Source organism: Synchiropus splendidus, chromosome 19 (assembly GCF_027744825.2).
Source record: "Synchiropus splendidus isolate RoL2022-P1 chromosome 19, RoL_Sspl_1.0, whole genome shotgun sequence".
NCBI lineage: Eukaryota > Metazoa > Chordata > Actinopteri > Syngnathiformes > Callionymidae > Synchiropus > Synchiropus splendidus.
Window position 1 is genome coordinate 16224261 of NC_071352.1, and position 16703 is coordinate 16240963.

At 45.5% G+C, this 16703-nt stretch overlaps 1 protein-coding gene across 5 annotated transcripts in view; it reads right to left on the minus strand.

Moving 5' to 3' along the window:
* The window catches only part of hdac5 (histone deacetylase 5), a 35750-nt gene extending 21366 nt beyond the window's left edge, over positions 1–14384 (minus strand). Inside the window, exons 1-2 of one of the 5 annotated variants that reach the window (XM_053852641.1) lie at positions 13946–14384; positions 6408–6538 (exon numbers count right to left, since the gene is read on the minus strand). In XM_053852641.1, the coding sequence (XP_053708616.1) occupies positions 6408–6429 (22 nt within the window). In that variant the 5' untranslated portion in view covers positions 6430–6538; positions 13946–14384. Of the gene's footprint in view, positions 1–63; positions 3395–6407; positions 6539–6824; positions 7156–13945 lie in introns of those variants that run through there. The other 4 variants (XM_053852642.1, XM_053852643.1, XM_053852639.1 and 1 more) reach the window with 4 other exon arrangements.
* Between the last annotated feature and the right edge of the window lie 2319 nt (positions 14385–16703).

Here is a 16703-nt window from a genome sequence, read left to right on the forward strand (position 1 = left end):
TACTGACACGATCCTCCAGCACACCCCTCCCTGCCTGCCTCTTGGTTCCCAGAGATGACTCACCGGCTGTGGGCATGGTGCTGCTGGAGCCCCTGCTGCTACTCAGGAGCTCCAGAGGCTGGTGGCTGTCTGTGCTGGTGGAGGAGAAACAAGACTCTGTCTCATAGATGGTCTGCAACATGGTGCACAATCCTGACACCGTGGGATGCAACAGCATGCCAAAGACAAGAGCGACTCTTCTATCTGCAGGAAAATGCTGCTCAGTTCCACTCCTGTCTCATGGCTCAGATCCAGGACACGACAAGTGCAAAAGAGTCATTGTGTTCAAACTTTTTCTTAAAAAAATGAAATCCCGGGGAAATTCCGCAGTATTCCAGTGGCAGCTTCCCGGTAGCTCCTCGGCTTGCTTCAAACGTGCCAGACAAAGAGTCACTTTTAGAATATCTGGACTTAGCAGGGCAGGTTAAGCTCAATTAGAGGACTGGAAGACTGGAATCCCCGCTGCTAGCTTTGGTGATGTGGCTGAGGTATGTTTTGGGATGTACCAGTCGCGGATGGAATGAAAAGTTTGACTCCTCTCAAGACAGGAATCTGGACTCCAGAGAAAACAGCAGAAGGGAATTTACATAATCCCGTTTCTAGTTGTAAATCTGGTTTCCTTTGGGTTGAAAAGTGATGAAGGATCCGCGGGCAGGTGGCTGGCTTCAGGAGAGCAGAGCAACTGCAGCTTCCCACAGCGAGGAACACAACACAAACATGGAGAGGACGAGCAGCTGAATTCCCCTGCTCGCTGCATCAAAGGATCCTCACGCTGCTCTCCTCCTGGCTGATGAGAGGGAGAGGAGAAGAGGACGAGTAGGAGGAGGAAGATAAGGAGAGGCGAGGACGTAAATAGCTTTGGGAGAGCACTCCCCGAGGTTCCATGCTTCCAAAATTAGAACCGAGCGCTTGAGAGAATGACAGAAGGAGAGAAATACAGCGATGGGAGGGAGGGTGCCAGATATGACTTAAAAAAGTAGAAAAGTGAGCAGAGCTGAGGACGAGCGCTGAGCGAGAATCCTCTCAGAAAAACCGCAACATTATCCTCTTATCTTCCGCCGTCTCTCGTGAGCACAAGTAAAACAGACAAGTCTGGAGCCAGCTGCTGGTTGGACCGCTAATATTCAGCGGCGGAGAGACACCGCGGGTGTGTGTGAGGAAGTGTGTGACTGGCCTTTGAGCTGTTGAATGAGCGCTTTAGAGAGAGAGAGAGAGAGAGAGAGAGAGAGAGAGAGAGAGAGAGAGAGAGAGAGGAGAGACGGCAGCAGCAGGAGGAGGAGGAGGAGGAAGCAAGAGACGCGGAAAGTGGATCACTAGGTGGAGAGGAAGTTGAGACAAAGGGAAACTTTACTTTGGAGTGTTAAACGTCGACCTGAAGGAAGTGGAAACTGGACTTAACATACACTGTTTACTGCACTAGTTACAACACTAACTGACAATATGAAGATCCAGGTCTGAGTTAGTGACAAAAGTCATGTCTTCCTTCAAGTCAAAACTCAACTCACTTATTTGCTTATCCCACAAAAACAATTTGCTTATCCCTCCACTCCTAGCAATTAGTTGGGACACGCATCAGTTGGCGAAAATGCCCCTTTGACCACGAGTGCCACCTGTCGGTACTGATGTGTGAGGACACTGAAGAGTTCCCCATACTACAGAGATATAGATAGACCTGTCAGAGTGGTCCGGGGGCCCACAGGGGACTGTCCTGTCTCCCTTCGTTTTCACCCTGACTCCAGTTTCCAACACTGAACAGATCCTTGGCACCTCCACCAGTGGAGCATCCCAGGCCCCAGTTTCCATCCAGGTGGTTGTCGTGGACATTGCGGAGGAATACAAGTTTCTGGGTACCAATGGATGAGATGATTGACTGGAGCACTGAACCCCTGATGTCCCTGACAAGGACGACCAAAACCGCCTCCTCTTTTTCAAGCATCTGAGGTCACTTTTAGAACTGAAGCTGCATCTAAAACAAATAGCCCCTGGTGATAATTGGTTCTGAGAATGGTTAAGATTGGACGGAGCTTGTGATTAACCACAGCCATGTGAGGACCAAGAGAACACCAACACTTCATTCGACATGTAAACACAACGGAGGAAGGCATATGAACAAAAGTAGATCACCGAGTGCAAAGGAAGCCGATGCACCAGGAAACCGTACACAACAGACTTCCTGCACTGTTGTTTGTTTGTGAGACATGAAAACACACAAACACCTTTGTTCTCTCTTAACCTTGGTGTCTGATGGAGGCCAGTGACATGAACGCACAGGAGGTGGGTGTCACAGAAGAGGTGGTGGATCGCGAAAGCTTTTTAAAAGTAGCTTGCAAGCAAACACATCTGGATTAGAAGATCAAAGGAAAGAAGATGAGGAGACGGGCAACAGGAGGAGAGGAGACCAGAATAGATACGAGGGAGAGAAACATTTACAAACAGTAGATGGGGGTTGATGGAGGGAGTAGGGCTGAAAATAGACTGCCAGGGAGGAGGAGGAGCCGCGGATATAAATAGACCAAGCAGTAAGCCTTCAGCCCTGGTGGGGGGAAGGGGGTGCGGCTAGAGGTGCACACATAAACGCTGTTGTGTCTTTGCGCGACGCACGTCATTCAAATGTTGTTGACGGAGGAGCGACTTGTGTCCTTCACACGAAAAACACCACGTCATCATCAACACACGGAGGAGGTCGCGGCGCACGGCGCGGCTTCAGAAACTTGTTCGTTAATTTTACATAAGCAGCCGAACCTCTCATGTAGTTTCAGTGCAAGCAACCGCAAAAGAGCGTTGGCGGTAGAAGAAACAGACTAAAAGTTTCATCCCAGTGCTATTCTTGCACGTGAGGGAAACTGGTTAAGAACCCGGGCAAGTCGAGGCGAGGAAGAGAGTCCTAGTAATTATCGACTCTTTCTGACCTTCTTCTTTAACTTGTAACATCATCTTGAAATGTTCAACTTGCTAAGGTTTTCAGCAAATTCTGCAATATCTCAGCAAAGCAGCAGACAGTATTAAAAGTACCATGAAGTCCAAGCAGTTCCATCAAAAGCGAAGCTGCCCAAAAAGAGCCCTGGAACAAGAGATGATCTGCACATCATACGGTTTAAATAAAGATTTAATTTTACAAGTTAAGCGGTGAATTCTAGACTAGCCAAGGTACCTCTTAAGAAACTACTTAAGGCAGTACATGAGTCTTTCCCGCCGACAAAATCAGGAGTGTCCAACCCATCCTTGAGTCGCACTACTGAGCTGACAGCTGCTGGGATCTGGACCTCCGCAGCATACTGTCCCTGGCTAGACACACCAAGTACCTAGATGTCATAGGGACAGAGAGGAATGTCTGGAATCGACTTGTTCCACTCCTATGGCGGAGAAAAAAGGATGTACTATTATACTACTATTCTCATAGTCCGGTACTAGTTCTGAGTACAAGGAACCACCAGGAGCCCTGGAAAATCCTAAATAAAATGGGTTTAAGTCCTTAGAGAAAAGCATGTCTTGTGAAAATAATTTTAGGTTTGTAAACAAATGAAAGCCAAAGCACTGGTTTTGGATGCCTCAAACAGATATAGCTAGAATGTAATTTGTCTTCTGGAGGACGTCCAGGCAGCTGGGAGGAGACTACAGGGCAGATCCAGGAGTGCATGGTGACATGATATTTTCAGTTGGGCTTGGGAACGTCTCAGAAGTGCTGGCTCAAAAACAAAGCTTCATCCACCAGCCCCAAACTACATCCAGGTTTGTTTCTGAACAGTCTCGAGCGAAGGTTCCTCTCCATCCAAGTGTTGCAGAGACACCTGGGATAAACCAGGGAGAATCATGTAAAGGTTTATTTTTACCTCAAAAAGCTGCTTGCTCTGCTGCCAGGGAGGATATTATTAATTGAAACTGCTGGCTGCTATTTTTAGTATTTGTTTGTTCCATCCAGCCCTCAGTGAAGCTCTGCTTTAGAGAAGGACTTCCCGTGTCTGAACAGAGTGTGAAGCGACGTCTCCCACAGCTGGAGAAACCCGAAAAACACTTTGAAGAGGTCAATAATAGACAAGAGTAGCAGGCCGATATAGACGGACATGGGAGGCATGAGCGTGTGTTGACAGCTTCCCTTCAAGGGTGGAATAATATTCCATTGAACTCATTTTCTCATCACCTTCATCCCACCTCCTCCTCACCTTCATCACCCTTGTCGTTCACACCTCCTGTGTAAACAGCTCTGTGTCCAGGAGCAGATTTCGGTACGCCTCGCTATGACTCACAGGCTCAGAGCCAGAATACATATCAGGAGAGAAGCAGGTAAACACTGACAACAACAAATTTGTCAGGTTTGATTCAGACACGCAAAGATCTTCATTCCTCCTCACGCTGGCCTTCAGAATCAGATAGACCGGTGACCAGGCAGCATCTCTGAGAGCCCACGGGCCACACATACTAAATACATTTGTTCAAGGTGTGAGTGTGCGTGCCTGTGCATCCGTGCGTGAGAGTGTGTGCGTACACCGCAGTAGCACGGTGGATGACTCATCTCTGCGTTTCTATTTGAGGAGCATCAACTGCTGGAGTCACCCTCCTGTCTGTGCATGAGAGTGCGTGCATGTGATGCACCATATCCGTAACCATGGCAACCACACTATAGTCACTCATCCATCCATCGCTCACCTTCGATCCCACCTAACAAGGATCATCTAGGACATGTCCCTCTGTAAAGGAAACATGTTCCAAAAATCTGGTCTGGTCACCAGCTTCTCCTGGTGATCCAGTGCAGACACACGGGAGACAGAGGTGTAACAAGTCAAAGCAAACTGACCGTGTAACACAGGATTACATAAAACAACCGCATTACACAGTTACCCAGTTACATAATGACATGTTGTTATGTAACAATACTGCATGTAATAACACAATGTTACATAACCTGCTGCATTATGTATTAAAATGACAGAAGAATGTAATAATAATGTCATTACATGGCAACAACACAAAACAATACAACTGCCTTATATTCACAACGACTTCATCATTCATTCATTCATTATCTGCATTAATTCAGTGGTGGGTGGAGTCTGTCCCAGTGACTTGGGGCGAGAGGCAGTGAACACCCTTGGCACATGCCGACAGCAGTAGATTAGGAGACCATCAAGTAACGCTTGTGTTACCTGATAACTCAATATCAGAAGTCAAATCCATGGCCAGAGGGCCGAATCCTGCCCACCAAGTCATTCAATGGCCCTGGCGCTTTTAATACACAATGAGTCAAGGCATTAAATGTTGATGTACCTCACTTAAAATATAAAAAGGTATTGCGATAGTTCAGCAAAAATATTGTTACAAGTATCACGATATTGGAGCATATCGATGTTCTCTTACACGCCTATTAAACATGACTGTGAAATCACACCATTAATGGAAAAAAGATAACATTTTCCCACTCCATAACATGATAAGAGCTAGGACTGCAACTGTCGAGTATTTTTATGTTTACTGTAACGAACTGTCAACGAGTCAGTATATGACATGTGCGGCAACACGTCTGGTTGTAACGCTATATAAAGTAAGCAGAAGAAAAAAACCTAAGTGTTGGAAGCACTTGCTTTGAAACATCAGATTTCATTGTAAATTGCTCAAATGTGGCGCGAACGCCACGTGTCCTGTGATGTGTCCTTTGTGAAAAAGACGCACACTTGCAACATTTTGGGTCACGGTGGTCTTGGTGTGGATTCTGCAGAGCTATGAGGTCATTACTAGGCGACTCACGACCCCGTTGGCGACTAATTTTATAGCCGACTAGTTGTTGCAGCCCCAGTAAGAACTCCATGAGCCCCACAGCAGATGTGCTGGGGGCTACCGTCATGAGCGCTATACGGGTGTGTTCCGCTGGTGTTCGAATTCCCTAGATAGGATAAACCTCTGAGGCTGACAGTCATGTGAACTGTGCATGTCAAATCATATTTTGAGCTGATGATATGACCACTGAACTATTTTCATATTTACGACAACAAACTTTCACACCTGGACTTTTATTATTCAGCACTATCAGTCAGTTTCCAGGCGTTTCGAGCTGGAGTTTCTGGAAGTCATATCCATGCATGGTTATCATGTGAAGCAACACACCCCAGCTAGCCTTCAAACGAAAATAACCGACAAAATCATACATGATGCCTAAATCACAATTGAAAAAATGTTCTGTTCATTACTGCACCACAGTGACCAAGAACACACACATCACAAACATAATAATAAAAATAATAATACACCATGTCTGTGCGGGTGTCTCCCCCGTCAACCAGAGCAGAACATTTAATCCCTGGATTAGCCACCATCAGGCGCTCGCATCAATCGGGGATGGGCGCTAGCCGAGCAGTCACAGATGTACCTCGACCTACCTGATATGTGCGATGAATTCATGAAAGCCGGATGTGCCTGAGTGAGCTGTTAAAGTGGATCTTCAGAGTCGGCCATCTGGGGGAGGTCAGATGATGGACGGACGCGCAACCCGCTTCTCTCCTCGCTGGACCTGACCGGAGATATATCATGTTCAAACATCCAGTACAATGACTTCTCATCTGATGCTGGGGCTCAAGAGAGCACGGTGTGTATGGTATGGATGTTATAAACATTGGTCCACGATTGAGATTTGAACTCGACCGACTCACTGCAGTAACACCAAGAGCAGCTTGACACACAGACAGATATGAACCTCTGAATAAAAACCTAAACTTTCATTGTACTGTCAGTCAGATGGAAGACAATACACATTTGGTTGAAGAGTCCAGCTGATTCTGGATGAAACACAGACTCACCCGCTACTTGGATACACCTCTCCTCCTTGACCAGAAGGGGTTATTTGTCAACAACTGTTGCGAAGGATCACAGAGTCTGTTTGTAGCGTTAGCCACCAAGCTAACCGGCCGGGACACAGCATGATGTCACGGTGGACCTTGTTCTTGATTTATTATTTCTAGAATTATGAAATTAACTTTGTTCATTCAATCATTTTAGTTATATAATAAGCAAACGATCGACTGATATGATGATGATATTTGTTGCGGGTCTATCTATCTCTTTGATCCGCCATTTTCCATCCGCCAAGTCGCTTTGGTCACAGAAAGCCAGTTGCCTTTGGTGTGAATGTACCTTGAGAGAGCATGCAGCTCTATGTTGCCAAACAGTGGTACCTGGCAGCGACTAACACACTGCCACCTGTGCTGTAAACAACACGCATACATTTGGAAACCCATGTCCTCCAGGCGCTTTAGTGCCTCGTCTTCCCACTGTATGCGATGGAAGGTGCTTTACTGGGTTAAAACCAAAAACCCATTATGACCAGTCTACCTATTCAGTGAAGAAGCCGCCAATGACAGAAAAAAATTAGCCGAAGAAAAAAAGCTGAAGCTTCGTGAATGGTTGCGCATCTCTAATGGGAAAGTCCCTCACTGAAGATTTATTCTACATTTCCAAAGTTCGATGACAGCGACATCAGCGCTAACCAGTCCACTCAGTCGCAAATGTGGAGCATCTTGTTTCTCACTTCAACACAAATGCCCATTTCATCCGACACGCTCCGATGAATTCATAATTGCCAAGTGAATTTGCGATCATGTGAACCAGAGTCTGTTAATTGTGGGGCAGAGTATCCTCCCTATTCACGCCGCTCTCGCTTTTTCATGAATAATGTCAAGGGATTTTTAACGAGGAATTATTAGCAGTGGCATCAAAAAGTAACTGTGTGAACTGAAGAGATTGGGCAACAAGTGAGTCTGTTGTTGCCTTGTCCAAACATGGACCCAGCGCTCGCTTCAAACAGGAGTTGTGCGTCACTTGTGTTGTTTGGAGGAAGAAGTACTGGGTTGTCAGGTCTCTCCGAGGGGGAGTTTTGATGCCAGATAATCGTCTGTATTCCCAATGACTGAGCCGAGAGTGTAGCACAGACAAGACCTGACTGTGATGCGTCTCCACCGGGACTCAAGAACTGCACGAGGTTCCAAACAAATTCAAATAAACTGATGGCTGAAAAGGGGGTGTGGGAGAGGAGGCGTGTGAGCTATATCTGACTCCAAATGTTACATTCATATTCATGAACGGAGCTGACATGACACGGCCCTGTCCACAACTTCTGTTCTGTCTCTTGATGTTTTCCTTGTTGCAGATGCCAAATACATACACTACTAGTCAGATGTTTATGGGATACATTTTTTGTGCTCAAAAGAAAAGAAAGTTTTCCTCATGATGTCTTCCACCAAAGCTGTCCAACAAAACACCTTCAATTTCATTAAAATATAATGTATATTATACATAATACATTAGACTTAATCATGGTTTACAAAACTATCCGTGATATAGTTCTATTAACAAGTGCGCCCATATTATTTTCTATTTCTAATTTAATTGATTAGTGTGTTATTTCCTTTTTTCAGACAATCAATTTTTGAAACTATTATTATTGTGCATGTTCTTTTAAATTGTATGTTTAGTTGTATGTTTCTCTTTAAAAAAGCATATATCCTTCCTTGACAATACAAGCTTTCATTGTTTTTTGCTGAAAAAGATGCATTATGATCATGAATCACTTCTACAATTCAAATTAAGTTTGTTGTAATACTGTTCAGATACGCTTCAGTTCTTTTAAAATCCTCTTTTTCTAATCATTTCTACAAATAACTTGATTTTGTTTTGTCTTAAACATGCCTTTTTAGTTTTTTTATTATTATTATTATGATTATTGTTACACATCTTTACATTTTATTTGAAGATATGACGCCAGGTGGAAAACTCTGTTACCATTGTCATGTTAATATAGTTACATTCATCATGACTCTTTATCCCAGGGGACGTTCGTGCACGAACCTTTCTCAACGGAGTTAGTGAGCGTGTGTTAGCGTCAATGTGGCCAACCTCTCCGGTGCTCTACTGCCACCTACTGGCTCTAGGAAGCGGTGGTGGAGCGGGAGCGCGTGTGTCAGGTGAGGACTGGGCGTCTCTGCTGTAATGTGATTCAAAGGGACGCGCTTGGCTCTGACTCGGAATCTTCAGTAAACTCCACTACACACGCGAAGTGTCTCCATTTGTCTCTATTTTTGTTTTGTCAGACCACCCATAATGGGGCCTCGATAAACCAGGACACTGCAGCGGCTGGATCACCGCTTGGACCGCTCCACCGTCCGTCAGGCCACAATCACAAACGTAAACACGATGTTTTGTTGGTGTCACACTGTCATTTGCTGATCAGAGAAAAGGTTACAGTCACTTGTGTAGTCAAAGCTTAAGCTATTGACGGACCACGACATTATTTCGAGATTCACCAGTGAAGATAACATTGTCGATAAAAACTAAAAACTAAAAAATACTTTACTAAAAGAAACTACTCCAATTACCATAACCACTACTTCTGGTAATAGCACAACTGCTACGGAGTACTGTGTCTCCTAACACTACTACTGCTGCTGCTGCAAGTAGAGCTGCAAGGTGTAGTAGTGGTCATGAGTACTTAGTGTTTTTAAATCACATGAAATACTAAGTATTTATTCTACAATTATAAGTCCCTTCTTGAGCGATATTGAGATACTTTGCATGAGTAGTACTGTACTGTATTTATTTCTTGATACATGCGTTTTGTGTGAGCTGTTGTCGCAGCAATGGAGAAAACAACACACTACAACATGAAGCGACAATCTGCATTCTCAGTCAGATGGAGCTGGTCTAACTGGACTGTCTGTTGTTGTTGTTGTTGTTGTCATGTGACTTTGTGGCCTATCTCCAAATCTGCAGGTGTGTGTTGCCGCCGAGATAATAGGCTCCCGAGATGTGTGTGCGTGTGTCTGTGTGTGTGCGAAACAGAAGAGACAAAATAAAGTGGCACTTCTGCAGCACGAGTCTGAAATACATTTCTCTCGCCGGCTCTCCTCCACCTCCTCTTCATCACCATCGCTTCCCAAAATACCTGGCCCCTCCCATCCCAAAGAGGAGCAGGAAGTGCAGCCTAGCAACCGGAGGCCCTGCTGCCCTGGCAACGCTTCACCTGAGCACATCGTCACTAAACAAATAAGCCGGATGGAGAGACAGAGATGGATGGAAAGTATTCTCTCAGAAAGCACTTGACCTACAAATCAAGACTATTCCTAAGAATACTGTGAAGGATTTAAAAAATACATTGTTGAGGATAATGTGAGAAATGATACGAGGGAGACATTTTTAACTCAAAAGAAAATATCAGGGAACAAAATACACTGAAAACATTGATCTATGAGAGTAACAGTGAATTCAAGCGAGAATAAACATTTCACCACGTCATCTCAGCGAGTACAGGGTACTGACATGTGCAAACAAGTCACTACACGGTACACCACTAGGGCTGTGTATCTTATACGATATGATATGCATCCCGATACAGGAGTGGTGATACGATACATACTGTCAGTTCAGCAGTATGCTGTAATAATAACCATCATTTTAAATGGGAAATCAGATAATGCAGTATAATATTATGCGCATGAAAACAAGTTTACTCTTTTGACATCAGTCCAGCTTGACTTTCAGTAAAATTTCGGACTTCAACAGAGGACTGAATTAACAAAGTAACTGGGTACAAAAAGAAAACGTTAGCACCAAACATGTCACAAATGCAACACGATATCCAAATATCTATGTATTAGTGATGGTCGATATGGACAAAAAAACGATCAATCCATGTTCATTCTTTTCCAAGCGTTGGACACTACAGTCTCTCTTGAAACTGTTTTATGATGAAACTTGTTGGTGGAGTTTGTCTCCAACATCATGGTTTGTTGACGAACAGTATATAGAATAGAACAGTGAACTCAGAGATGCAGAGATGAGAACCTCAATGTTTCAGGTCTCTGGTAGAAGCCGCTGGTGTCTGACAGGCTGCTCTGCCAGCTTTATTTAGGGGTTAAATGGAGCCGTCTGTCTGCTGTATCTCATGTCTCTGAACAGTTGACTTGAACTATGGAGCAGTCTGGACACAGTTCCTAGATGCTACTGAAGAAACATTAGAAACCATCAGGTGAAGAAATGATCATGCATCTTCAGCCTAACAAGATCTTGAGCACAATATAGAAGTATATGAAAGATAGCCCATATTGTAGAAACAGAAACACCAGAAAATAAACATAACAAATAGTACAAAACAGACTAAAAATACTCAAAAAACACAACGATAACATGGAGAAATTATCCAGATTATTATCATGATGATGCAGCTGAACTCCACAAAAGATTCCGAGCCTCCTTAGCTGTTCTCCTCTGAGTCTCTGCTGGGGGCCACTCCTTCACAAGCGCAGGCATCTGGGAGCAGAGAAGGGAGGAGTGGAAATTCGACCCCTCGCCATCACGTTCCTGCTCACACAGCCCCTTCTTACATGTCACTTGGTCGACTTGTATCACACGGCGACACATGTCACAACAACAAAGCGTCATTTTAGCTGGCCGAGTCTAAATCTGTTCTCCTTCAAGTAGCATTTCTCATCCCCTCGGAGTGTGACGGCCCAGAACAGCGCCGACACATGACACATGACACATTCAGAGGAGGCGCAGAATTGGCTTGCCTGCGTCGGCCCGGTCTTTATCAGCGCCTCATCTCAAACACCTTCCTCACTTCTGCTTCTGCTGAGATGATGAGGTGACGCCGTGACCAAGCATTCCTCGCGTGGTGGCCAGCCCCATGCTAGCAACACGCCGTTGTGTGACTTGAGAATGATTCAGTCACCAAGTAACAATGAACGCCGCCGCTTCTGCTAAGCTAATACTGTCCCGCACGGCATCAGTTGTGCAAACATGTTTTGATAAGGATCATTCCAGAATACACCTAATCCTCCACCATCTAAAGCTTCTGTCAGCGACTCCTGCTGGCTGTACATCGAGCGTGTATATAGGGAGCAGCAGTGGCATTATGTAAGTAACGGAGCAACCCTTGACCTGCTGGCTCGGGTTTCTGGGAAAGCTGCTAAAGAGCAAATCCCTTCCTGCGATCCGGACCCTCATGATGGGCAGAGGGGCGGCGGGGAGACCAGGAATGGTCGCGCTGCAGGAATTATCAGATCGGGAGACAACTGAGGAGAATTCCGCGGATTTTAGCGGAGCACATCTGACCGCTTTAACCTCCCCGAGTGCCCGGGCTGAGAGTGACCTTTACTGGTGTTCAACCTGCGCTGAATACTGAGTGCATCCACCGAGACTTCATTGGATTTAGAGTCATGAATCGGTGTCCTTAGACTGGAGGGAGCTTCGTGTCACGCTCATTTTTTTATCAACGTAGATGCATGGCTGTGTGCCCACGGTTAGAGATGAATGGAAAGAAACGAAAGACCGAAAGGGACCGTTTCTCCCCAAAAGTTGGCATCATCACATCACAGACATGGACACCTCACATGGTGGTCTCCCCTATTCAGAGCTGCTATGCTTGAATCTTTGAATGTACAGCTGACGTCCCCATGTTTTTGGGCCAGAAAAGGTTCGACATTTTGCCGTTCCAGAAACGAACTTTGGTTCATGTCTTGGAGGGACGAAGACAGTGTATCATAGAAAGCTACCAAACATCAGGTTGAAGCTCTTGGTCTTCTTTTTATGATAAAAAAGGTGAATCTTTAAAGTCTACCAAGCACTGCAAACACAGAATTTCGGGTCAGTAATCCATAGTAATACTATGAGAGGAGCAGAGATGAGAGAGTGGAGTCAGAGATATTGCGCGAGACGAGAAAGGACAAGGTCTGAAATGAGAAGTTTGGATGGTTTGTAGAGAGGAGAGAGAGTGTCGGACCACAAAGGTTGGTGAGGAAGAAGAGGAGGACGACCAGTGAGGACCTTACTGGCACGTCAGAGTGGAGGACTCGTGGTGCCAACACTGGTGGGACATGAAGATGAAAGAGGAGGAGCCTTGACCACAGCAACAATTAAGTGAACTAGTAGAGGCCCAACAGGTGAGGTGAGTGGAAAAACGTACTTAAGCAGGTTTCTAACAAAAGATATGATGGGACTATTCACCCTAAATATGCAGTAGTACGCAGAGAGCACGTTTAAGTTGGACTAACGGAGTAGCTGGATGAAGTTCGACTGCTGCCGCCGTCCTGTGCTGTACTGTCATGTCTCCTCCATCAGGACAGGTGGTTCTGTGACTTCTTTAGTGGGCACACGTCTCCCAATCCCAATGCTATCGTGCTGACGGTTACATGTGTGGGCGTAACACGGCTGGACAATACTGAAAGGTCAGGCGGAAACATTCCGATTTAGTGTGGTCTTTTCTCTATCTTTCTTCAGGCGACTTCCTGGTTTGCCCACGAATCTCTCCACGTCAGCCAATCACGATGCATTCATCATTGGACCAGGAAGCAGAACAGACCAATGTCTTTTGCTGACAGAAATGTGACAGAAAGTGCCATTCAATTCTTCACCTTCAAAAACCTAATGATGAATGCCGTGTGTTTTTGGGTGTGTGGTAGTGTGTGTACACTGAATCGCTATACTTGTGAGGTCCTTTTGGCCAGGGCCCACACGGTTAGGCCTCAATTTGAGGATTAAAACTTCACATTTGGCCATTATACTCGGGTTTCAGTGTTGTGAGCAGAGACACGTGACTCTATGGTGAAGTCCAAAAGAGAAATGTGTTTTAATTTGGAAGTGAAGTGGCAGCAAGAGCATCATTTCACGTTTAAACTGATGCCAACTGAAGAGCACAACTGACTGCAGCCGTGGCGGCATGAGACGGAAACATTTTGAAACACGTTTTCAAAGACGAACTTGAGCTTATGCTCAGAAGTGACAGGCGCGGTCACGTGTGTGGAGTCTGTGCGGTTCAGTGGAAGCTAACGACGGTTAGCTGCAGTTGTGCTGGAGTGATGCGAGCTTCCACAGCAGCTCCGCAGCTGGAAGTTAGCTTCAAGTCGAGTGAGGCGACAGAACAGCGACTGACCTGCCCGCCGACTTCCTCAGCGCCCGGTCAAGTCGTCTTCCAGCGTCGGCGCGTTCAAGTTAGCCGCGCGAGCCCACGGTGAACCTCGGCGCCTCCATGAGCGGCGGAGCTGACGGCCACACGCACGGCTCCGCTCGCCGCCGGGATGTGTCAACGCTTCCTCCCGGTGCAGCCAGCCGAGCTCTTCGGCTGCTGCTGCTGCGGCTGCTGCTGCTTCTTCTTCTTCGCGGCTCGAGCTCCCACCGAGGCTGGCCCCGCTCCCCGGGAGCCACTCTTCCTGAATGTCGCTGGGAAACGGAGGGAACAGATCACGAGGCGGACGGTTGTCGCCTGCTACAGCCGAGCCTCCTCCATGTTTACAGTCTCTCTCACTCCGTCTGTCTCTCCACCGACAACAACATTATTGACGTCCTCCGCCACGTGACCAGTCTGCCCAGCTAAAAATAGCCCCAATAGAAACCAATGGAGCCGCACGAGCGACACTTACCGACACGAAACCGCAAATAATTTCGCGTTGTGCGCATGATCAGCCCAAACCGTCACACTGCTATGAACGGTGTATTTAAGTCATGTTTTAAGTCATGTTTCCCCCTGCAAAACTGACCGAAATAGCGCCCAACAAACGTCGTTGGCGTCAAAGTCAGAAAACAACAGAAAATGTGCTCAAAACTGGACAAAAAAATCAAACAAAACACGACTTCATCAAATTAATATGAACATATCCTGCCATTAGCACAACGCATGGGCTGTCTGAAAACCTTTTTTTCCACTTTCCCACTGTAGACATAAAAAGCAAATATATGCAGAAGGGTGGAGGCAGACAAACAAAAATAAGAATAATCATTATTGTAGCAGAAGGAGAAAAAGTAAATATTTGTATCTGGAGAATTAAAAAGAAATACGAAAAAATGACACATGAGGAAAAACATGAGAACATGGGGAAATGTGGGTCGAAATCGAGGAACATAAAGTACATATTTAATTGGGAATAAGTGTATGTTCAAAGAGGTGAGAGGTGAGATTATATGAGTAAATATGAAAAATAATAAATATTGATGGAGCTATATAAATAGGGAAGTAAGAAGTAGGTGTTGTGAAAGGGAGAATAAATATGTTATGAATTAAATAAATCAATAAACCACAATAAAGGCACAGTATGTGAAAATGAGGAAAGAGATGGTAATATGAAAAATCAAAAGACAATATGAAGTGAGATATGGAGATGAATGAAAACCAAATGTGTACTGTATATGCGGATATATTTCTCCATATTCCAGTGAAATGTCTTGAAATAAATGTCAGTAAAAGGTGTCCTGCAGCTTCACAGACAGAAGTGACAGCTGACCGCTCACATATCTTCAGCTCTGCTGCCGACGCGCAGGGACAAGAGCTCCTCTCAGAAGCCAGAAAAGTTTTGCTCCAGAGTTGTTCACCTTTCAGTCGCATTAAATCTTCAACGGAATCTGCATTTGTGACACAGCAGCAGCTCAAGTGTCTTGCAGAGAAGTAGCATCTGCTCTGGTGGTTGGAAACAAGCGTCTGGACTCAGGCTAATGAGGATGAACGCTGACAGGTTTTGGGGGTCAGTTTGGGGGTGACACGCCGAAGATGGATGTTCAGCTCAAACAGAGGAACAGTCAGAGAAGAGAGGCGGAGGCGGGACCTGCAGAAGGAGAGCGTGAGAGACCGAAATAGAAAGAGAGAGCTATTCTGGTAATGATGTTGTTGCCATGGCGACGCTGTCCTCAGCCAGATTTTACTCCACAGGTGTCGGGAGGAGGATTTATGGTTTTTAAAGCTGATTCGGGTCAACTCAGCGGACCATCTCCACCCTCTACATGAGCTCGGACCCTAGCCAGGGCAGGTCATGAGGCCGTGTCACTGAGGAAGTCTGGTGCTGATGACTGACGGTGATGAAGAGCTGGCTGTGTCTTTCACTGGAGCACATGAGCAGATGTAGGTGATGTCTGCAGGATCTGAAGGGATTCTTTTGGTGAAGCGCTTTATGATCGACTGTTGGGCTTCTTTATGTTTGCAGGGTTAACTTTTTGTGTTGCAGTGTCCCATCAGTTGACAGGGTTTCATTATTTGACATTGTGTAAATATTTATATATATAGAAGGGCGGATTATTTTTGTGCTTGTTGTTGTGCTTAGATGCTAGTTTAGTTGTTTAGCCTTGGAATATTGCGTGGTTCATCACTTTCGTTGTGTCTGCTTGTTTCATTTTGTTGTTGTTAGTGTATATTACGCTGCACTTTGTAGTTGAATTGAGGTGTTGAGGGGTTCTAGGGTTATTCCAATTGTAGTGTTGAGGGGTTGGTTGTCTGATCCGTGAAACTCTGGTCCATCAGAAGTTATGAAACGGAACCAGAAAACAAAAGTCAACCTGCCAATATAAACTACACAGACAGAAGAGAGTGGAGCAGTGAGTCAGCGGCAAGTGAGTCACCGGAGGAATAAAAAAATGTCAGGGAACAAGTGTCTGTATGCGCACACACGTTTGCATCCGCTACTTTGTGGGGACCGCTCATTGACATGAACCTAAACCTGGACATGCAAAACACATGGCAAACATGAGCCTGGACTCTGAACCAAACAGATTACAATGACTTCGTTATTTTTAGTTGTTTTAACCCTCAAATTCAGGGTTAGCCTAGTGAGTGCCGGCCAAACGGTCAGATGTCCTCAAAGGTGTGTTTTTCCCCGCCACATGAATGGATAAACCAATTCATCAGTCTGAAGTTAATTGGTGTATAA